We start from the raw sequence: 24,916 nt of genomic DNA on the forward strand, positions 1-24,916 counted from the left end.
TCCTATTTACTGCGATGTTGCACCCTGGAATGTCCTTCTCCTTTGTCATTACTAGGTTAGATAGAAGTATCTAGGAGAAAGTAAGGACTGCAGCTGCTAGAGATCAGAGTCGAAAAGTGTGGCGCTGGAAAAGCACAGCAGGTCAGGCAGCATCCAAGGAGCAGGAGAATCGATGTTTCAGGCATAAGCCTGTCATTCTTGATGAAGGACTTACACCCAAAACATCAATTCTCCTGCTCTTTAGATGCTGCCTGACCTGCTGTGCTTTTCCAGCGCCACTCTTTGAACCGAGATAGAAGTATCGCTAATTAGCTTGGATTCCAATGAAAAGCTTACCACAACAACATTTCTCAATTGTGTTGCTGAAAGTACCACAGGACAAGACTCATCAAGATACCATTAAAAAGTAAAATTTTTATTTAAAATTTTTATAACCCTTTTTTCCTGGAATTATTTCTAGAATCAGAATACATTTTTCTTTTGCCTTACTGCCTAGGGAATTTTTAGCTTTTGCTGACTTAATCATCGATAATCATCAAGAAAACGGTACAATATGCTGAAAAGATGACTTTAAACTGTTTTAGTCAATGTTCATAATAAATTGCAACAATTACTATGGTTAATGAAAAAAAAACTAAACAGTGAATTGCACGATACACCTCTCAAAATTTCTTTACAGGAAGAAAAATAAAAATTTCAGTCCTTTTCATCTTATTTTCATGTGACACAGATTATAAATTTTTAGATTAGATCCCCTTCAGTGTGGAAACAGGCCCTTTGGCCCAACAAGCCCACCGAAAAGTAACCCACCCAGACCCATTTCTCTCTGACTAATGCACCTAACACTATGGGTAATTTAACATGGTCAATTCACCTGACCTGCACATCTTTGGACTGTGGGGGGGAAACCAGAGCACCCGGAGGAAACCCAGGCAGACACGGGGAGAACGTGCAAACTCCACACAGACAGTCACCCGAGGCTGGAATCAAACCTGGGAGGTAGCAGTGCTAACCACTGAGCTTCCATGCAGTTGGATCATAGTTTCACAGCACTGGAGCAGAAACATTTGATTTAATGCACAAAAAGAACTTGCTGACCGCAGCTGAAAATTCCAGGATGAGAAGTGCATTTCCAATTGAAACTACAGCGAGAAAAGCTGACATTTGGCAGAATTTCTATCACATAGCAACTATTCTTATATGCAATTTTATTCACTTCTTTTAGAATTATTTCTTTTTTAAAAAAAGTAATGTAAAATATTATTGCCTGTTGTGTACGGTCACCTGAAAAGAAATGACAGACAAAAATTGCACGGAGTAATTTGAGCAATTTGGTCACTTTTGTGACTATTGTTGAGTTAATAACAGCTTTCGGAAAACTGGTCAATTCAAGTTAACTCTGCTTCCTGCTTTTCGTTCTTCATTGGTTCAAAGACACAACAGTAGTGGTAAAAATCAAAGTCATTACAATATTTGGTGTTTTGATAGGTAAATAATTTCAACCAATTACTAATATTTATCCTATTTTATAAGCTCTAAGTGCAAAATGCTAATAGACAGCATGACAAAATTTCAACTGATACAGATTAGGTATATACGTTCCCTGCTTAGGCGGATGTAAACAATCCATAGCTTTATTCAGCAAAAACACTGCACTAGCATTTATCCCTTAAAAAAATACTAACTACAAATATCTATAAATCGAGGCATGTGGAATCTTACTGTGTGAAAACTGACCAACTGATGAAACAGTTGTTGAACAGGAGAATCCTGAATTTACAGAACTGGAGTCTTCCTTTGCCAATAACACCACTCAAGATTATATATTTAGATATTTTATGGCAAGTCAGGATCTCAATGTAATGTTGCATGGGACAAAACATTATAGGGCTGTGTCAGTTCACAGAACAGTAAATCAAGATAATGTTTATGAAAAGAGACTAGAGATTTAGCAGGCCAAGAGATGATTTAATCAAAGCTTTAAGATATTAAGGGTGACAACTGGAGTTGATGGGGAAAAAACAAGTCAGAATGTTTAGGATTGGGGGCTGTGGGAGGGGGTTGAGGGAGAAAAGACCAGTCCAAAAATTGAAGCTCGACTTATCAAGAACTAAATAATAAAACATTTCTTCACTCAAAGGGTGATATCAATTATCATTTGTTGAAGAGAATTTCTATAGATAAATTATTAATTTTCAAAGAGAGTTTGATAGATTTTTGATCGCCAGATATATGAAGGGATATGGAACATAAGCAGGCAAATGAAGTTGAATTGCAGATTAACCATGATCTCAAGAATGGTGCAATAGGCTTGAGGGATTAAACAGCCTACTCCAATGTTTATATTCCTACTAAAAAAAATTGTATGGAAAAAAGAACTTGCAAGTTCTTGCAATAGAGATCAAAGGAACAACACAAATATACCTCAAATGATACAAAGTCATTTTAGGAGATTTCGTTCTTACAGCGGGGCAGTATTATGAATTTATAATTAGCTTGCATTCCCATGACCACAGAAACTTACTAGAAAAATCACAGTATAGAAGGGATTAAAATTTATCTCTCATCATTATGAAAAATGTATTTCAGTCTTGTTTGAGAACACGGTTTTATAGTCTTCTGCAACATTCATAACTGGTCGACAATCTCAGAAAAGAATGCAATGAATACACAATAAACAGTCATATCCTTTTACTCAGCAGCTTCTATCTTCTGTAACGATATCTTTTAAAATGAAACCATAGTTGAAATATCCCATTGGCAAACTGACATCTAAAACCATGCCGGTGAGAGTACTCCCACTCACGGTTCACAATTTTGAAAGCAATATCTTCATATGGAGGGCCTGCATGGAAGCGTAGAATTGCAAAGTCTTTGTTGTCCACACACGGCTCTAGGAAGTATTGTGGGGTTGCTCTTTTGTCAATAAGGTCTGGATAAAATATGTTGAATTTGTAACCCTGGACAATCTTTGGAGGAGGATTGTCAAAATCATAATGTGTTTGATTGTACTTGTTCCACTCAAAGCCTGTATGAACACGGTTGAAGAAGCGGGGTTTCCTTGGACGATATTTGTCAGCCCAAAGGTAGACTTTACCAGTTAAGGGCATCTCCACACTGAACTGAGCTTCGTCAGTTCCCATTCCCTCCTTGGCTTTGCGTACAAAAGCATCTTCAGCACTCTCACTAGCATCACCTACACAAAACAATAAACCAGACACTGAAAGCAGAAGATAATACAATCTAACAAAGCAAACATTAATTACTTGAATAAACTATAGGTTATAATCACTAAAATAGATAATTTGAAGCACAGATCCCGATTATATAAAATGCCTCAATAATCATGACTTGTAGTACGTTAAAGTGCTGTGAATGGATGCTTAGAAACTAAAGAACAGCTTGCACATATCTTACTCAATCATAATTGTACTTTCCCCTCTTTCTTTTTGTTCAGAATTTGAGGAACACAGTTAGGATACAGAAATAAGAAGCTGCTAGCTAAGTCAGAGAATAGGAAATAAAGTTTGTTAGTGCAATCATTTTAACAAATAAAAAAATTACTGGTTATCACAAATAGGTTGGGAGGGCATCCTTATTGAGATAATGCTGAAAACAGTTTACTTTGCTGAAAACAGACTGTCAGAATGGAATGTCAGAACAAAGGTTGACCTTCAAGAACAGATACACATGAAATGAAATAATCTTTTCATCGAAAACCTTGGCCAAGGAAAGATAACATTTCAGAGGCTCTGGTGTGGAACAATGTGTAATTCGTAAAAACTTAACTGCAAATACTGCATTTCATGAAGATAATTAGAAAAATAGCTACAGTGCAAAGCAACAGTTTATTTTAAAAATTCCAGATTTCAGAAGATTGCTTAGTCAACAGATCATTCACTTACCTGTCACTTGCAATTGCTGCCTTGCCATCATTAATTTTTGCAGATCCTCTTCAGCATCTACTATGTGAGTGTCCATAGGTAATTCATGAGGGCTGAGTAACCTAGGACTGTATTTGCCAGCATCATAATCATCCAAGCTTTGCTGGATTAGATCCTCCTCAGTAAGCACTGCCTCTCCTTCAGCTTCCTGTTCTGCATTCTCATCATCTTCATTTGGTTCTGAAGTGCCTGAGGCAGAAGTGCCCGGTGCTTCCTTGTTTTCACTTGATCTGCAGGATATAGTTAAAAATCAGAATCTCACTCTTTAGAAATGATAGCTGGAGAGCCTCAAAACCATCAAAGTGGAATCACTTTCAAAATATTTCCATCATTAATGGCTGGCTAATTAGGAAAAGAGGAACAGTTTTGCCAAAACATGCATAAACACATTTGATTCTTCTTTTGGATTTATTTTGTTCAATTCAGAGGACATGTTGCCCCAGCTGTTCGTACAACTATTTGCTATTCTACAATTTGGAAGGCTATTTCAAGGATACAAAACACAAAATCAGTTTGGTCTTTGGGCCAATAAAGAAATCAGCTTTCTTGAGTATAATGTAAGGTTGATATAGCAAATAACAAATTCTGAACATCAGAAATTATGTTTATACCTGGGAATTCTAAACTAAAGTATCTGTATGGATCAAGCAGAGGGCCAGAGGAAAGGGACAAAGTTACAGGGAGGTTAGGCAGACAAGAGGCAAGAAAGCATGAAACTAAAGATTATTCAGCACTAGCACAAAAGTTATGAAAGAAATATAACAGAAGGTAAAAAAAAAAGGATGGAGGGCATTCCAAGAGGAAGGATTTTGTGACTGAAGGCATAGGACTGACAAGATTGCTAATGTTTACTGTGTGAAGCTGCCTTAATAAATTCCAAAATTCAATTGCTGTCTACACCAACAGGCCATAAAATAGGTAGTTAAAACTTCTGGGTCTCCAGAACAGGCACATACAGCACAGAAACTTAAAGAACAAAGATATGTACCTGTCCTTGGGAAATGGAGGCTCTTTATTTGGAATTGCGAAGAATGACTCATTTTCAACTTGTTGATTTTGCTTTAGCACGCAAATATTCTGATGTAATTCATTTCGACCTGTTTCGTCAACTCTAATGAAAACAAAATAATATTCAGATAAACAAACTGTAGAGTACAAAAATACATTCGAGTTTATTTCATTGACATTAGTCATTTTCTGTTACTTCTTATAGATAGATGTAACAAGAATAAAAAAAGAAATTTTTTTCTCCCTAGAGAGGGAGATTCAAATTCAACAATCCCATGACATAAAGCTTTCCCACATTGCACTGCCACTTCTAGATCAGTCAATCTCTGATCGAAGAGGAATAAAATTATTCCACAATAACTAACAGTTCACCATCCTGTGTAAAATTACTATTTGGGTCAAATACTTCACAGCAGTGTAAGGTGCCAAAATATTTAATTGGAAATAATGCCAAAGCAATTCAACTGAAATTAATAATCAGCGTAACCCTATCATTTCATATAATTAGTTATTTTTATGCTTCAAATAAAGTAGTATTGGATGCAGAATCAGTACAACTGATAGTAGCTTCAATTTTGCTTTATCATGGAGCTCATTTATAGGATGTTGGCATTGTTAGCTGGGCCATCCCTAGTTGCCCTTGGGACAGTGCCTTGGTGAAATGCCACAGGCCATGTGCATTAGGTATGCCCACAATACTATTATGGAGGGAATTCCAGGATTTCGACACTGCAAATTTACAGCTGATGGTTTTCCATGTATCTGCTGGAAAGCCCATTTATAGATGGTAGTGGTCAGCAAAGATATTTCATCTCCAGTGTCAATAAAGAACAAGGTTTTTTTTAAAAAAGGTCTTTATAGACAATGCTATTGAGTGAATCATCCTGCAGCCACACATTGTTTAGAAACTCCTCCATTTTTTTGAGAACAAGGTTCTCTGTATTACAACTGTTGGATGAGGACAGATTGCTCTGTTCTGAGTACACAAGTAAATGAGAATAAGACAGCATTTATAAAATGTAGCTGTCTCAAGTAAGCCTACTGAGATCAATCACTTGTAACACAGAACATAGTTTCCATAGGTATCTCAAAAACAATTTCCATGAAAGTACAGAATGGAATCAAAGATCTTGATTAACATGAAATCATCCTGTTGCCCTCAACCATCCTGAAAGTTAATAATCAGAATAATAACAAGGCTGTAATCCAGTGGATAGGAGAACATCGAAAACCATGACAATAAAACATCACCAGTTCATCAACATCTGAAACTCAAAATGTTTTACTATGATCAAAAACTTTTAACCTGTTCTTTTTCCATTTATCTTTGTGGTCAGTAGAATGCACATTTGACTGCAATGAACATCATGAAAGTTGAATTTACCTGGCTCACTCACATTTAATCTTGTCTCCAACATGTGGCAATACTAACATTTAGTGTGATAGCTTCTAAACAATGATCCTACATTAAGAAATTAGGTTAATTCGAGTTATCAAACAAAAAGTGATTCTAAGTGCTCTTGTTATCTGCAATAACCAGATGGAAGACAGACCTTGAACAGCATGAATACATACTTTTCCTTGGGAGACTCTGATTCTTTCTTTAGAATGGGAAACAAGGGTTCACTTTCCACTCCCTGCTCCTGCTTCAGTTTGTAAAGCTTCTGACGCAACACATCCTGATGCCTTTCACGTAGTCTGACAGAAACATCACAAATACAAAATATGTTACAGTTCATCCAAATAAAGTAACAACATGTCAGAAAAAATAAAAAGGACAAATCTGTGACCATTTAATGTCTCATTAGGATAAAGAATAAAAGAAACAGAAGCAAGACTGCTTGTGACTGCTCGACTGTCGAATAAGATCACAGCTGGGTCTTCGCCTCACTGCTATTTATCTACCCTGCCTTGACATCTTGACGCCCTTAAAATCACACATTTATGGATCTCTGTCTTGAATATCCACAATGCCACAGTATTTGGAGTACAGAATTCCAAAATTCCAAGCCATCTGAATGAAGTATATTATCCTCATCTTGTTAAGTGACCTGATACTTTATCCAGGGATAATGGCATTAGTCCTAAACTTTCCAGCCAAATTCTGTACTGTCAATCCTTGAAGAATCTTACAGGCCGCAATGAGGTCACCTTGCATTCTTCTCAATTTCAGAGTACAGGCCCACTAGACTTAATCTCAATAATAAAACAATGGTCTTATTCCAGGAATCAATTCAAAATTAACTTTTTTTTGCCTCACCTCAGACGCATTCTTTAGATATAGAGACCAAAACTGTTCATGGTATTCCGGACTTGGCCTCACTAAAGCTCTTATATAATTGCAGCAAGACTTTCTCACTCTTACTCAACTCCCTTGCAATAGAAATCATTTACTATTTGTCTTCCTTAATGCTTGCTGTACTTGGATATCAGCAAATATATATTGCCTTTTCAAGTTCATCCAAATCTCTCCAGTCACTACCACTTAATAAATTCACATTATTTGAAAAATATTCTCATTTTCTCTTCCACCTGCCAAAGTCAATTACATCACTTCCCAACATTTCAGGCTTTGCATGGTCTTAAAATTTGGATGCATTAACACTGTTTCCAGGATGATAATGTAAATGATTAAATAGTTGACGTTCCTGAAGTGAGTTTTGCAGCACTCCACTAGTCAACAGCCTGCCAACCTGAAAGTGATTCTTTTGTTCGTTTGCTGTCTTCTGTCCTTTCATCAATTCTCTATCCATACAGTATATTATTCCACTAGCTCACCTTGTGCAACCTTTTGTGCAGCACCTTAACAAATGTTTTCTGAAGATCCAAATGTACTACACCCATTGTTGTGGTTCTATTCGCCGAGCTGGGAATTTGTGTTGCAGACGTTTCGTCCCCTGTTTAGGTGACATCCTCAGTGCTTGGGATCCTCCTGTGAATCGCTCCTGTGATGTTTCCTCCGGCATTTATAGTGGTTTGAATCTGCCGTTTCCGGTTGTCAGTTCCAGCTGTCCGTTGCAGTGGTCGGTATATTGGGTCCAGGTCGATGTGCTAATTGATTGAATCTGTGGATGAGTGCCATGCCTCTAGGAATTCCATGGCTGTTCTGTTTGGCTTGTCCTATAATAGTAGTGTTGTCCAAGTCGAATTCATGTTGCTCGTCATCTGCGTGTGTGGCTACTAAGGATAGCTGGTCATGTCGTTTCGTGGTTAGTTGGTAGCTAATTCAACTAGCCATGAAACGACACGAGCAGCTATCCTTAGTAGCCACACACGCAGATGACAAGCAACGTGAATTCGACTGGGACAACACTACTATTATAGGACAAGCCAAACAGAGAACAGCCAGGGAATTCCTAGAGGCATGGCACTCATCCACAGATTCAATCAATTAGCACATCGACCTGGACCCAATATACCGACCACTGCAACGGACAGCTGGAACTGGACAACCGGAAGCGGCAGATTCAAACCACTATAAATGCCGGAGGAAACATCACAGAAGCGCTTCACAGGAGGCTCCCAAGCACTAAGGATGTCACCTAGACAGGGGACGAAACGTCTGCAACACAAATTCCCAGCTCGGCGAACAGAACCACAACAATGAGCACCCGAGCTACAAATCTTCTCACAAACTTTGAGTACTACACCCACTAGTTCCCTGTTATACACTGATAGTTACATTCTCAAACCTGAAACAGATTTATCAAACATTCTTTCACTTTTGTAAAACCACTTCTATTTGGTATAATCAAGTTATAGAATTCTAAGTGCATGTTACCATGTATTAATAATGGATTCCTATATTTTTCTAATGAGTAATGTCAGATTAATTGGTCTGTAGTTCCTTGTTCTTTCCTTTTTTCTTAAATAGCAGCATATTTGCCACTTTCCAATGTTTGGACAATTCCAGAATTTGGAAATCATAATCACTGCATTATATGTGCACCATATAAATTTACAACTTAAAGAACTGAATGAGACAAAAATTATTCGTGACATGGAAGATAAATACAACTAAAGGCTATTTGTATACCTTCACTTTGTGTAGGCTATATACTGAGATATGATGCACTGAATAGCCTGTTGCAGTTTCTGTAAAGGATGGCTAGTGGACAAAAAGCTTGCTGATTGCCTTTGGACAAAGTTCATATATGAGGAGTGACAACTTGGGCAATCCATAGCTCATGTAAAAGGGCTCCATTGCTTATGTGTTTGTAACATTCACACATATACATACTAATATGTATCATCCAATGCCAACAGTACTCCAGAATGTGTAGAGTTCTACCAAGCAGTACCTTTGGAACCATAGAAAAGCAGACCTGAATGAGTCAAAAGTTTCATACCGATTAACCAACAGCCTCTCTGAAAAGCATGGTTGCACAGCAATCCATAATACACTGCAAAGCCCCACTGCATTCAACAAAAAATAAATGCCACTAATTATGAATCCTTTTTTAGTGCCCTCTGTCCCTTGTGCTCAGTCCTACCTGGCTCTGGCCATATATGCCTTGAGTTGTTGCAATAAAGATTCCCAATAGCCAATGTCCAGATTTGAACCACCAGTTTTGATCTTTGCCTCAATGTTCAGGTACAACGCTTGAAGCTGGTTGTAAGTTTTTCCTTTAAATACTGACTGGACATCAGTGCTCACTGAAGTATTAATTCCTTCTCTTCTCTCTCCTTGACAAGAATTTAAAGAAAAACAGTGAATTAGAAACAGCATTCTTTAATCATTTAGCACTGAACAAAATTCTAGAGGAAGGAACATATCTACTATTGCCACTAAAATTTTTACACAAGCACTGCTATCATCTAGTAGAACGTTCACACCCAGAAGCCATGCATGATATATCAAACCTAATGCTTTTGTTACTGTACTATTATTTGTTTTCTATTCTGTGCTGAAGGTATATCTCCATCACAGCTGCAAGAGTCGATTTGAGGACTCAATTAACCATTTACTTTCAATAGCCACCTGAGCAGTGTAGTAGATACAGAGGAAGCAATTGCATAAAACCAAGATGGTTTTCATATGCTATCACATCTTACAAAGCTTACGAACCACATTTAACAAAATGCGTGTGTTGTATAATGATCAACGAAGATAAATGGACATTTTAAGTCAGAGCTTCTCCAAAGTGGGGGTCAAGACCTCAAATAGTTTGTAAGGTTTGAGACAGCAGACCACTATGGAATTTTGACAGAGTTATATCAGCTGAAACCCTGCAGTCTCAGTTCTCAGTCAATGATCACATTAATTTTCAAGTTTCAAAATGGGGTCACACTGGTATAAAGTATGGGATGCAATGTTTTAAACAATGAACAGAATGCAGCAGCTCAAAACTTAAATATTTTGCTTATCAATTCATCTAAGTAACAGAAGTGTTCGAAGTAATCAGCAGTATGGACAGAGTAGAATTGGTATTGTAGAAGCGTCAAGGACCAAAGGACTCAGATTGTAGGTGAATGGCAAATGAACTAACATGACACGAGGAAGATATTTATTTTAATAGCCTAAACCTTAATCTAGAATTTTGCAAAGAGTTAAAAGTACAATTTTTGTCCAGAGATCATGAGCAGCCCATTCTGAGTCAGGTTACACTTTAAGGTCAATTACCTGCAACCAACTGTATTACATTCTGGACATCGCTAAGCCTTAAAAGCCTATTCATAATCATAGAATCATACAGCATGGAAACAGACCCTTCAGTCCAACTCGTCCCTGCTGACCAGACATCACAATCTGTCCTAGTCCCATTTGCCAGCATTTGGCTCATATACTTCTAAACCCTGCTTATTCATATACCCATCCAGATATCTTATAACTGTAATTGTACCTGGCTCCACCTCTTCCTTTGGCAGCTCATTCCATACATGCACCACCTTCTGTGTGAAAAAGTTACTCACAGGTCCTTTTAAAACCTTTGCCCTCCTACCTTAAACCTATGCCCTCTAGTTTTGGACTCCCCACCCTAGGGGAAAAAAAAGCTTGGCTATTCACCCTTTCCATGCCCTTCATAATGCTCTACAAGTTCATTCCCTCCGCTTTTGATACTCTAGGAAAAAAAACCCAGTCTATTCAACCTCTCCCCATAACTGAAATCCTCTAACACCAACAACATTCTTGTAAATCTTTTCTGAACACTCAAGTTTAATAACATCTTTCCTATAGAAAGGAAACCAGAATATACAGTATTCTAAAAGTGGTCTCACTAATGTCCCATACAACCACACCATAACATCCCAACTCCTATAAGCAGTGTTCTGACGATGAAGGCAAGTGCGCCAAACACCTTCACCACCCTCTCTACCTGTGACTCCAGTTTCAAGGAACTCAGTACCTGTATTCTTAGGTCCCACTTTTCGGTAGCTCTCCCCAGGACCTTACCATTAAACATATAAGTTCCATCCTGATTTGGTCTACCAAAATGCAATACCTCATTTATCTAAATTAAACTCTATCTGCCACTCCTTGGACCTCTGATCAAGGTCCCATTATACTTCACTATCCACTTCACTACCTATTTTGGTGACATCTGCATACTTACTAACCATACCCCCTGTATTTGGATGTGGATCTTATATGACAAAAAGTAGTGGACCCAGCACCAATCCCTGTGGCACACTGGCCTCCAGTCTGAAAGGCAACCCTCTATCTCCCACCTTCAAGTCAATTTTGTATCCAATTGCCTAGCTCCCTTTGGATTCCATGCGAACTAACCTTCCTAACCATTCTACAATGTTGGTCAGTCTTGGGGGCCATGGAAGTCAGAACAGAGAGATAAATCTTGAGATTGTCTGGAACAAGACCTATATTGATTTGATCAAGTATTAAAAGTTGATTAAAAAGCTGAAAAATACAGATCCTGTATATTATGGAAGCTTGTATGGTGCTATCATAACTATTAATTAGAAGGAGGGGCAAAAACATGGGAAGACAGAGCGAGAGAGAGCAAAAATGGAATACTGAACTCAATAAAGCCATGCGAAACAACAGCATGCGTTCTGGGGTGTTCTCCTTAAGAACATTAGTACACTTGGTATGACTGGGTCCAAAGAACTCCATTCTTGGAATACAACTACAACATGATTAACATGTCGACATGATTACAAAAATACATTTCCCAACAGTCCCTTCAAAGAAAACAAAAATGAATCTGGGTTTTCAACAACAAAATCCTTCACAGTGAACATTAAATTATATTGGAGACCTTTATTCAGTTTGTTTGGTTCTCTCTAGCCCTCAAGCCTTATACTTTATCCTTACATTGCTTTTCACTGTTTCATACAGGTTCATTCCCCTTGTAACCATGTTGCGTAGCTCTAAGCTGCTGCACATGAGTCTATTTGAGTCTAATTGGAAAGCACTCCCACAAAGAAAAATAAAACATGCTGGCATTAGCAGTATTTCTCGGTCACTGACAGGCCTTGCTACAAGTGGTTTCTCATACTAAGCTTGACCTCCTTAACCATTGCTTGGTGTTCAGATCACAACCTGCTCCACCAGGAGTATTAGTTTAACATTCTGGTTCAAATACTTTTTCTTTTTCAGTTCCAAACATTTAGGAGTTGCTGCACTGTTTCTCTGCATGCTAATGGACAATGAACGTATCAGGAACTTCAGAAAATGAAATGAGTATAGGCTGGTTCAGGGAGGCAGACTGAACTCAGAACTTGCACTAGGAACCTAGGCGCGATACAGATCGGAAAACGCAAACAGAGAGACTGGAAGGCTGGGACTTCATACACATTAAAAGAGTTCACAACACAAATATGCAAATTAAACCTGGGAAGTAACAGTTTTAAATACAAAGTATGCTTAGTCTGAAAGGGTGCAGGGAGGAAATAATTAATAGGTTCAAAAATAATTGTAAAGCTTTCTAAAGCAGCAATGCATAGACAAGAAATACAAAACTACCTGGATGTCTCACAGCACAAATTAGGTTTGGAAATGGACAAATACAAACACAGTAACCAATCATTACAACCAACACACTGTTCAACATAGAAATGACAGGCTTTTCTTTCTGAAAACAGAGTTTCATTTGGCAGAGAAAAAAAAACACTTTTTATTATTATTACAGGAAATGTTTTAACAGTATTCCTGTACTGCACAGAAATTCCTCATCAGACATGACCAGATCAGTGATCACTCCAGATGATATAATTTTCCCTGGATCACTCCTAATTATTTAATTATTCAATTAACATACTACAGACCAGTCTGTTACAGGTGTCAACCGGTTAATTTTAAAACTAGATATCATGCTGTTGGATAAAGTTTTCAGCCAAGGAAGGCATTTTCTTTTCCCCATTTGGATCCCAAATTGATTGGTGGGACTTTGAGTAAACAAAATAGCTCATCAAATATTGTTCTAATTTTAGTTTTCTGAAAATGGTTGTTTTGGTGACTTTTGAAAAGTGGTTAAGGTCTTTTTCATTCAAAAACTTTAACATAGTACATAAATTGGAGGTAAAGTATTTATAAAATGTAACACAAGTAAATCATATGATCAAATAATTAAAACTCATTAAGAATGGCAGTTCTGATGATGTGTCAAGTCTGCAGCATGTGGGAAGTCCGGTATGTCAACATGACCCAGGGCAAACAGGTCTGCAATAGGAGTCTGAAGTTCAAGCAGGTTCAGCTTAGACTTTATGAGGTAGTAGCTGAAGAACAGACACCATGATGCATAACAGGAGGGAGGAAACTTAATCATATTCTTTGTATCACACTGCCTAGGTCATCAGATTTAGTCAGTAGTCAGAGACAGGAGGATGTTACTGAGAGTAAGGCAGATGAGGGGAGCGAAAGAGCAAAAGTGTCAGCCCAATAGGTCTGAAGTCCCCCCAGCCTCTTTCAGCTGGCAGAAAACAAAGTGAATGCACAATTGGTCTTGCAGGGCCTCAACGTTTTACAATTTATATAAATGACTTAGATTGGTTATCACCAAGATTGGTATAAAGAAGTTGCAGATGGACATAGAAATGTTGAGTGGGGGACATGGATCTGGCAAATGGAGTATAATATGGGGAAATGTGAAGTTGTTTACTTTGGTAGGAAAAATAAAAAAAAGAGGCAGTGTATTACTTAAAATGGAGACCCACATGGAATTCTGAGGTGCAGAAGGATGTAGGTGCTCAAGTCACAACAGGTTAATATGCAGGTATAGCATGTAATCAAGAAATCCTTTATTATGAGAAGAATTGAACACACAAGTAAGGAAGAATATAATGGGAATTGGCAATGCCACATCTTGAATATTGCGTGCAGTTTTAGTCTCCTTATGTAAGGAAGGATGTAACTGTGTTGGAAGTGTTTCAGAGAAGGTTTACTAGACTGGTATATAGAATGAAGGATTGCGTTATGAGAATACATTGGCAGGCTGGTTGGTTTTCAAAACAAATTTAGAAGAGTGAGAGGTGACTTGATTGAAGTATACAAAATCATGAATGGCCTTGACAAGGTGGATGTGGATCAGATTGGGACACTACTTTAAAATTATTTGTGTTTTATTGCCCTTTCAGAACCGAGGACCTCTTTTTCTTCCAGTGGTTGTGTAACATTTGAACAATGTCTCAGAAATGGGCAAAGGCAGCATCAGCAACTATCTTGAAAAGAGAGGTGGATAATCTGGTTAGGTAGGCGAAATCAAGGGTTAATCGTGGGTCGATGGGAATATGATACTTTAACCAAAACAGATCACTCATGATCATACTGAACGGTGGAGCAGGCTCAAGAGGCCAAATGGTCTATTTCGACTCCAATTTTTGTATGAAATCTACATTATAGCAAAAATTAAATAATTTGAGACTGGGAAGTGACCAAGGCATATTTATTCGCACACAAAGTTTTAGCTTTGCAAATTTGTAACATAACTTGTTCATAAGAATCAGCTTAAATAAATTCAAACTGGCCACTTTCTTTCTATTTACCTGGTCCTTTTCCAGAAGCTTCAAGTTTTTTCAGGTTACTTATTTCATCCTCAGTAATAGTAGTCATATCTCTCCAAAAGTCAGCATTCTTTCCTTGCTCTAACTCCATATAGACCTTAGAGAAAAGATAAAAGTCGGTCAGTCTCACAAGGATCTTCAACTTGGCATGTAGTTAGACCATGCATAATGTTAATGTTTGTATTTCTAAATCATGTCACAGTCTAATTACTGAAATGTTTCCCTTTGAAGTTTATCTACACAAAGAGTGTTCAAAATATTATTAACACAGTCTAATTAATATTTGCACAGCAACTCAATCCAAAGGGATACACACCCACCAGTAATGTGTGAACACTGACAGTGAATGCTAAAACAGCTAACCACTGCACACCTCATGACCAAACAGAAATCTGCCATCATTAATTTTTCACACACATCCACTTCCAACTGAATTAATTCCATAGAAATAAACAGATCTTTTTCACCGTGGAAGATGGCGACTTGTGGCGTATAACAGGAATCAGTGCTAGGGCCCCAGGTATTCATAACATACATCAACAATTTCGCTGAGAGAATCAACATAATACTTCCAAGTTTGTTGATGACGCAAAACCAAGAAACTTGAGAGAGGTGAACGGGAAGAAACTTCAAAGTAATTGAGTTGAACAAGTGGGCAAATACTTGGCAAATGCATCATCATGTGGTTAAGTATGAAGTTATTCACTTTCGTATTATTTAAATCGTGATAGAATCACAGATGTACAGAATGGAAAGAGACCCTTCGGTCCAACTTCTCGATGCTCACCAGATATCCCAACCCAATCTAGTCCCACCTGCCACCACCCGGCTCATATCCCTCCAAACCCTTCCTATTCACATACCCATCCAGATGCCTTTTAAATGCTGCAATTGTACTCGCCTCCACCAAATCCTCTGGCAGTTCACTCCATACATTATCACACACAGGGTGGTACAAGTTGCCCCTTAGGTCTCTATTATATCTTTCCCCTCTCACCCTAAACCTATGCCCTCTAGTTCTGGACTCCCCCACCCCAGGGAAGAGACTCTGTCTATTTATCCTATCCATGCCCCTCATGATTTTATAAACCTCAATAAGGTCACCCCTCAGTCCTAATCAGTCCTTGCCTTTCCAAATACATGTGCATCCTGTCCTCAGGATTCCCTCCAACAACTTGCCCACCACCGACGTCAGGCTCACTGGTCTATAGTTCCTTGTCTTGTTCTTACCACGTTAGCCAACCTCCAATATTCTGGCCTCTACAATATTCCTTTTGCTTCAGAGAACTTCATCATAATTACCTGACAGCGGTCCCTTGTCATTATCATCGGCAGTCCCTCACAGGCAGTATTTGTATAGACCGATGTAACTACCGCAGGCTCTGTTAGACTTGAGGCAGTGGTGATCATGGGAAACGGTGGGTGGGGCATTGGTATGGCAGTGTGTTCCTTTTACTGTTTTCGCCTGCCTTCCAATTATTTCCCCAATGGCAAGTCTTGAAGTGCTCAATGCCTTCCCAGATGCTGCTCCTCCACTGTGGACGATCTTGGGCCAGCGACTCCCAAGTGTCTGTGGGAATTGGAGCTACACTTAGTCAGTGAGGCCTTGAGGGTATCACTAAAGCACTTCCTCTGTTCACATGGGGCTCACTTATTATTTCGAAGCTGGGAGTGGAGCATCTGCTTGGGGAATCTCATGTTAGTCCTATAGACAACGTGCCCAGCCCATCGTAGTGAACAGAAGGTGGTCAGTGCCTTGATGTTAAGGATGTTGGCCTCACCAACGACACTGATATTGGTGCATCTTTCTTTCCTGGGATTTGCAGGATCTTGCATAGGTAACATTGCTGGTACTGGTCCAGCACCTGGAGGTGCCCGCTGTAGACAGTCCATGTCTTAGAGCCATATAGGAGAGCAGGAACCACCACAGCTCTGTAAACTATGATCTTGGTGTCAGATCTGACGCTGTTATTCTCGAACATCCTTTTCTTCAGACAGTCGAAGGCTGTGTTAGCACACTGGAGGCAATGCTGGACCTCTTCTTTAATAGCTACTTTGGTCAACAGGACACTTCCGAGGTATTGGAAGTAGTCAATGTTCTCTAAAGCCTTCCCATGGACCTTTTGTGAAGATGGGTGGGAAATGCACATTTATTAACTCAGGTGTCCATGTTTCCACAAAAAAACTTCCTCTTTTCAGTCCCCACCAGGTTTCACAATTCCTTTGCTTTTCATAGGTTTATAAAAGATTTTGATTCTCTTTTATCTGAAAGATAGCTCTAAAAAATTATCCTATCTTTGCTGTGGATTCCAACGTGGATCATAACTTCTGGCTATGCTCGGTATTATTTAAAATAAAACTGTCCAAGGATGTTTTCACATCTCTGGAGTGGGTAGGCCTTGAAGCCAGGCCTCCTGGTTCAGAGGAAGTGACACTAACACTACACCATAAGAATCCTCTTTCCAACTATTCTACTTCTTCGTGCAAAATATCATGCATCTGTTCAGAGATACATTTTACCCTTGCACCAAACAGGAAACACACCATTCACAACTGTGATCATAGAAGCTTTGAATCTCCTACAGAGAAAGAACTCCTCCATCTTCATGTGATCCCTGGGCAGCTGAATCACTTAACATGCCATGATTTGCTTATTCTTAAAAAAAAGTAGTCTTCCTCTCTTTCCATGTTTTGGACCCTTCTCAGAGTGACAGCGTAATAGGAAGTTTAATTTTTAACAACTGAAAATATTCAACCTGTGCAAGATAAATCACTGGGGAGGACAAGAGGGATCTGAAACAGCTATAACATAAAGCCACAACATTCCAAGGCAGTTTTGTTATACTTGTAAACTTTCAGTCATTGCTGCCTCACTCTTTCAGAATTCTTTCCGTCCATGTCTTCAAACGTCTGGTAGCAAACCTTGAGCTATTCATAAATTTAATTTCCCACAAAATTCTTAAGTTTGTAAAGTGTTTTGAGCAATTTACACATTTTGTGAAAATTTAACTTTAGTGCAACTGTGACATCTAGTGGCGTATCTCAATACAGTTTAAAAGTTCTGGGGATCAATTATTTAACACAAATCTGAAACACCCTCTCAGACAAATCTTGACAGTGCAAGTTGGTTGAAAGACAAGCCAATTAAATGCTTTTATCTTGATTACTTATCAGTGCTGGAGCTGATCAGCTCTTAGACTGAAGAGGACCAATAAATGTCATCTCCCAACATCAGGACTACACTAGTGGACTCTCAATATTGAGACAACTACACTTTACAAGAAATACTGATGCATGTTATTTTAAACTGTTTCAGATCTGCTCCTATTTTGTTAAAATTATTCAGTACCATCTCAACATTTGAACATTTCTCCCAAGCAACAAAATTTCAAACAAAGTGGAGCAGGCTCCAAGGTTTTACAAAGTTGTTATTGTATGCAGTTCTCTACTATTACTACAGTATGATAGTTGCAGTTAGAAGTAGCTGTGAGAAACTTTCTATACTTCTAGTATTTGGAATGAGGAGTGTGCTGGAATACTTTCCAATGTCAAAACTAGCATTCTGATAAGAAAAATAGCAAGATTTTTAAAAAGATTCTCAGGGAATGCATATGTCATTGGCTATGCCGTCATGTATTAACCATCCATAGTTGCCTTGAGAAGGTGGCGAATCACCTGCAGTTTGATATACTTGAGCAAACTAAATAAGAACCTTCGTGGGAACAACACTACCTGCAAAGTTCCCCTCCAAGCTAGTGACCAACCTGACTTGGAAGTATATCACTGTTCCTTCATTATTGCTGGGTCAAAATTCTGGAATGCCCTCCCCAAGGGCACTGCTCAGCCTACAGCACACATGACTGCAGTGGTTCAAGTTCGCAGCTGGCCACCACCTTCTCAAGGACAACTAAGAATGGACAATAACTGCTGGCCAGCCAGTGACACCCACGTTCTACAAGTGAATAAAAAAAAGAATAATCAGTGACAGGATATCAAGACATCACCAAAGAAGAGGGCATGAACTGGGACATACCCTGATATCCTCAAGAAGATCTTCCAAGTCTGATGCAGTCAGCCCATTTAGAAATGTATACGGTTCATGCATTTCTACAGCTAGATCATCATCCTCTGCACTGATGTATTTTGCAAGAAGGTCAATTGGCTTGGCTCTGCCTCCTAAAATGCGGATCTTTGATCTAAAACAGAAGAACAAATTGACAGCTACCTTCTCACTAACATAAATAAATCAACATGAAGTATGCTATTACTCATATATTTTTATTTTATATTGTACACTGTATAAAAGGTGGATAGAAGTATTAGATGAAATAAACTAATAGATTGCAGGAATGAAGCATAACATTACACAAACAAACTTCTACTTTCCAAGCTCCAGAGGAACCCATTCAGATCTGCATAACAAGACCAAATTAACACTTGCATGCTATACAGCATAAACGTTTAAATTAATTTTGACTTTCAGTTGATCATCTTTACTATTATCCATGGTGACTGGTTTTAAAGTGTATACCTTATCTCACCCAACTTTCAAAATGTTCATTAAAAACCTTTAGGAAAGGAAATCTGCTGCCTTTACCTGATCTGACCTAGTGATTCTGGATTCTTGATGTGATTGACATTTAACTGCCCTTTGGACAATAAATACTGTCCCAGTCAATGAAATCCACAAATAAATCTTTGTGAAAAGTGGCGTATGGCTCATGCACACATGCCTCCAGAAAAGTTCACATGGCTGCTAAAGGGTGCATTGTACTTGTTTATTTTATTTTTATTTTCTAAAGGACAATCATAGTCACCTGCCACTTCTTTACAAGGGTCGAACACCTCAACTAAAAGAAAGGCATTTAGAATGCTGGAAATGTGAAATAAAAACAGAAAATACTGGAAACACTGAACAGTTCTGGCAGCGTTTTTGAAGATAGAAGCAGAGAGTTAGCACTTCAAGTCAACCTTCCATCAGAATTCAATTCTGGCGAAAGGCCACTGACCTGAAAAGTTTGTCTCATATTTCTCTCCTCGGCAAATGCTGCCCTTCTTGCTGAGCATTTTCAGCACCTTCTGTTTTTGTTGAATTCTTTAGTGGAGAAAGAGATTCAGCAGCAGATCAAACAGTAAACTTATCAGAATTGATTATTAAAATAAACAAGCCAAACAAAAATAAAAATCCCACTTAGGTTTAATTTTGAATAGTTCAGCAAATTTGTTATAGTATTTTAAAAACAAACATACATAACATATAAATGTTTGGAGTTCCTTAAGTATTATTTCTAAAAATGTACTAAAACTCACCAGGAACATTGTCACTTCACTTTCTGTCTAGAAATACAGATGATAATGCCCGTACTGAACAAATGATATTCTAATAGAGGTAGAACTACACATTTTCAATGTAAAAAATATGGAATAGCTTGTTTCAATGCACTCTGCCAAAAATAAAACTTGCTTTGTTTACCTCAGTTTAGCTTGCTGTAAATGGAAATAATCCTCTTGTTCTGCCCAGGTCTTAAAATGCTCTGCTTCCTTCTCGCGTTGTAACATCTCCAATTCCTGTTCCCGTAGGCACTTTTCCCGCTCTCGTTCCAGACGTAGCTGTTTTACCTACAGCCATAATAGAATGTGTAAGAACTCTTTACCAAAAAGCACATTGGCCAAATAAAACAGTTTAGCACAACCAAAAGCATGTAAAATTAATGATCCAAATTATGGTTCATAAATTAGCTCTTTTCTTTAATTCACATATGAAAGGTTTATCGAATGTGTATTATTCATTTACAGGACAAGGATTTATCGGTTTTATGTTTACATTAGAAGTGTAAATTTGTTCCATAAATCGGTTATGTGTTTCTATTTATTCTTTACTCTCACTGAAACTGTTTCTACAAAATTGATATTAGTTTGTCAACAAGTTTAATTTTGTTGATAAAATGCTAACAATTTTTAAATGTAAAAAAATGTTGACAAGCTTGAAATCCGTCAAAATAGTACTGACAAAACAAGGTTTTTTTCAATACACTCATGCTTTTCTGATCTTGAATTGATATATGAAATTGGAAAGATGATGAATCACCTTCACTTTCTACTCTATAACTCACCCTCATGTTTGCAGACAAAAATTTACTCCAAACCAAATTCTAATCAGTTGTTCCAATAACCAATTTCCAACATTTACCAACTGCGCAGAGAGTTTGGATTTCTTTCAATGCAACTTATGGCTAACTAAGAAGAAATTTCTCCACGTACCTTCTGTCGATGACGATTAAATAACCTTCTAATATTATCTTAAACCAACAGAAGCAAATAAAAGAAACATGCAGCAAAATAGAATCAATGTGTTACATATTTATGGAATCTCAGAAAAGCTGCAGTGCAGAAGGGAGCCATTTTGGGCCATGGTGACTGCACTGGCTCTCCAAATGATTAAAACTTCATACCATTCTCCTGCTCTCATTTGCTGTATTCACAGAATCCCAGAAGATACTTGACAAAGCGCCACACAACTAACTTGAGGAAAATTATAAATTATGGAATAAAAGGGTTACGAATAATGCGGACATAAAGCTGACTGAACAATAAGAAACAGAGATTAATGGTCCATAGATATTATTCGTGGAGTAAGGCTGGTGGTGGAGTTCCCAAGGGGTTGGTATTGAGATCTTTGCTTTTTCTGCAATATATTAATTGTGATGTGAAGGGGACAATTTTAAAATTTGCAAATGACTAAACTAAGACGAAGAATAATATTAAACACAAAAAACTTCAGAGCAATCACTTTATGGAAAATGTTGTTTAGAATGAGGTGAGTCAATTTCTAACAAGTGACATTCGCATTTCAGGTAACACCATTAATTGAATTTTATTTTAAGAAAAACACTACAGACTATATTTAATTAATTACTCTTCTTAATAAAAACATCCCATGAACTTTAACTTCCAAACAAACAGTCAGTTACAACTAACCAGTATGAAAAAATGGCTGAGAAATGTATTTAACTCCTGTATGCAAAACACAAGGTGTGATTGCAATGGAAGATTGTGGAACATTGAGATATTAAACCGATACCTTTTGCAATTCCAAGCGATTGTCTTCTTGAATTTGCTTGTTTCTCTCCTTTAAATCTTTCTCAGCTAGGTGACTAATTCCTTTCTTTTCCAGAGCCTATAATGAAAGAAATGAAAAGTTTGTTTTAAGCAGTAACATTTATTGAACCACAATCTATTCTGAACATAGAGAAAAATCTATAAAATCAAACGTATGAACTTGAAGCAGGAATGGGCAATTCAGTCGTTCAAGCCTGCTCTGCTACTTGATACAATCATGGCTGATCGCAACCTGAACTCCACTTTCCTGTTTGCTTTCCATAACCCTTCCATCCGTTACTGCTTAAAAATCCATCCAACTCCTCAAACTTTACTCAAAATCCCTTTATCCACTACATTGCGGGGCTCATGATTCTTTGAAAGAAGTAATTTCGCATCTCCATTTTAAATCTGCTACTCCTTATTCTAAAATTCTGACTTCTTGTTCTAGATTGCCTGTCAAGGAAAAATCTTCTCAATCAACTTTGTCAACCCCCTTTAGCATTTTATATACCTCAATCAGAGGAGACTTCAGTCAATTAGATCTCAAAGGAAGCATTATCTTTGATGAAAACTCCTTTAGATCTGTTACAATGCAATGTTATCGAGGGACTGCGTCTGGTACACTGGTAGTGTCTCTCCCTCTGAAACAGAAGACATGGGTTCAAGTGCCACCTGCTCCAGAGGTGTGTCATAACGTCACTGACCAGGATGATTAGAAAATATTTACAATGTTATCTATTAGAATTTTAAAAACACAACTGCTATTCCTGCAATGATTTGCAAATATAGAAAAATACAACTTTAATGAACAGAATGTGTTAGCACGTTTCACAGGAGCATAACCTGACGAAGCACTGACCCACAAAGAGATATTAGGACAGGAGACCAAAATCTTAGTTGTAGATTGCTATCTTTTTAAGTCATTTCTTACGAAGTACAGAGATTTAAGGATGGAATTCTACCCTTAGGAACTAGATAGCTGAAGGCACAACCACAAATGGAAAACTGAAGGAATTCATTATGTCCACAAGGCCAGAGTTCCAAGAGTGCAAGATCTTAAAACATTTTATAGATGATTTTGGGTAGTTAAGAAGGTTCAATGCCAATTCAATCACAAGGTTGGGAATTTCAGTACAAGTTATTTCCTACAGTGCAACCTTAAACAACACTAAGAATGCTTCATTGAATGAAAAGCATTTTCTAGCAGCTGAATAATAAATTCAAGTTCCTTCATACCAAGGGCAGAGTCTAGCTGCGAAGGCAAGGCTCTCCTCAGCTGGCTAGAGAGCTGGTAATAGGGCCGAAAATAAGGCTCAAGATGCACCCCCAGAGAGAGCTGCTGCCCAGAGGTTGGCAATGCCACAGAGTTGGTTATGTCTGCTGATAGGACAACAATCAGGACAAAGATATCAAGTTTGTGTGCATGTGTACATGTTAACTTTCAATGACAATCCCCACTCCATGTCCAATCTCTTGACAAACACTGAATGCTTCTGATCAAGGGACCTTTCACAAGCCTCAGTTTAATAAACTGCCGAAATTGGTTAACTTGTTAGTTACATTGCATAGTCAAAAGCCCTCATGCAGCTTAGTTACTCCTAGGGGCAGGGTACTGCATCCTATAGATGATCCTCAATGGGTCACTTGAGGGCTTCAAATGGAGGCAGGGCAGAAAAGTCGACGTTCCCATCCCAAATTTAATTCTAGTGGAGACAGGAAAGCCTCCTCCAGCCCCCTACGTCAGTGACCTTCCAGCCTCCAAACTTATGCTCCTCCTCTGGGAGCATAAGATACGTCCCATGAATCTTGAGCATTATTATGATGATGAGCAGGACAGCTTTAAGATTAGTGTCAACCCTGAACGAAGGGCGGCTAGAGTTCAGAACCTGACATTCAGCAGCAAATGTGTGCGGGACAATTAACGGTAACCTTATGCCAGATAAAGGTGCCCAGCAGGTTGTTGTCTCCGAATGGATTGTCCGCGTTCGTGTAGCCCATGTACTCCTCGCTCCAGCCCATCTTCTCCCTCTTCTTCCTTTCTTTAGCCTCTTTCCTAGCCAGGCGGCGGGCCCGCTTCTCCTCCGGGGTCTCGATGGCCTTGGCCAGTTCTCGCTGCTGCTTCTTCTCGGCTTTCTGCCTCAGCTTCTCCTGGAGGCTCAGCAAGCGGCTTACACTGCTCGGGCTGCCGGAGGGGGATGGGGATGGGGATGGGGATAGGGAGGAGGAGGAGGAGGAGGAGGAGGAGGAGGCGGCGGCGGCGGCAGGACGGGGAGAAAGCGGCGGCGAACGGGACCGGCTCCTGGAGCGGGCGGGGGACGAGCGCGGTTTTAACCGTCTGGGAGACGGGCTCCGGTTCCGGCTGCGGTTCCTCCTGCATCTCCCGTCCCGGGAAGCTGACCGGGAGCGGCGCCGCTTCTCCTTCCTCTTGTAGTGGCAGTGGCTGCGACTCCGACTCCGGTCCCGGTCCCGGTCCCGGTCCCGGCTCCGGCTCCGGCTCCGCTTGGAACTCATCGCTTTCCAACCGTCAACACCTCAATAAGGGTCCTGTCTCACCCGCGGGCGCAGCTCCGACTACAATCCGCCTGACCCACTCCATCAATCGCTTCACTCATCGTCAAAGAGAAACAATATCCAGTGTTTCTTTCGCGGTAACAAAGCACGAAATAAAACAAATACTTTACGGCGAATTGTCACGGGATTAAAAAAAAACGAATCAAGTCCCTGTAGTAATTGTTGAGGTCCTTTTTCTGGTTCCGGTCGCATACTAAATGCGTCACGCACCTGCCGGAAGTCAGTCAGTGTCTGTGTTTGAAGCTGTGGATTGGGTAGAGTGGACTTCTGAGCCAAGAAGGCATGGATTTGGGATACATCCACTCTAGAGCTGTATAATAATAATAATATAT

At 38.9% G+C, this 24,916-nt stretch overlaps 1 protein-coding gene across 1 annotated transcript; it reads right to left on the reverse strand.

Annotated features, from left to right (window-relative positions):
* Positions 1 to 394: 394 nt before the first annotated feature.
* cactin lies at positions 395 to 24,720 on the reverse strand. The gene is made up of 10 exons (XM_043721173.2): positions 23,943 to 24,720; positions 21,994 to 22,089; positions 20,386 to 20,531; positions 18,946 to 19,108; positions 14,895 to 15,009; positions 9,446 to 9,638; positions 6,528 to 6,650; positions 4,933 to 5,055; positions 3,906 to 4,174; positions 395 to 3,196 (listed from the first exon to the last, which is right to left on the reverse strand). Exons 1-10 carry the CDS (start codon positions 24,522 to 24,524, stop codon positions 2,706 to 2,708), a joined length of 2,301 nt encoding a protein of 766 aa, XP_043577108.2. The 5' UTR covers positions 24,525 to 24,720; the 3' UTR covers positions 395 to 2,705.
* Positions 24,721 to 24,916: the final 196 nt, after the last annotated feature.

The sequence above is a fragment of the Chiloscyllium plagiosum genome, unplaced genomic scaffold, assembly GCF_037043375.1.
Source record: "Chiloscyllium plagiosum isolate Xiang-an unplaced genomic scaffold, Cpla_swu_hap1 HiC_scaffold_28, whole genome shotgun sequence".
Classification (NCBI taxonomy): domain Eukaryota; kingdom Metazoa; phylum Chordata; class Chondrichthyes; order Orectolobiformes; family Hemiscylliidae; genus Chiloscyllium; species Chiloscyllium plagiosum.

What these genes read in the sequence shown, in the direction of transcription:
- cactin (XM_043721173.2), bottom strand. Translation starts at nt 24,524, where the DNA reads ATGAGTTCCAAGCGGAGCCGGAGCCGGAGCCGGGACCGGGACCGGGAC. An exon ending in TTACAGCAAGCTAAACTGAG is followed by an intron (nt 19,109 to 20,385) that starts GTAAACAAAGCA and finishes CTTCTGTTTTAG; the next exon opens with ATCAAAGATCCGCATTTTAG. An exon ending in GCAGCAATTGCAAGTGACAG is followed by an intron (nt 3,197 to 3,905) that starts GTAAGTGAATGA and finishes TGTTTTGTGTAG; the next exon opens with GTGATGCTAGTGAGAGTGCT.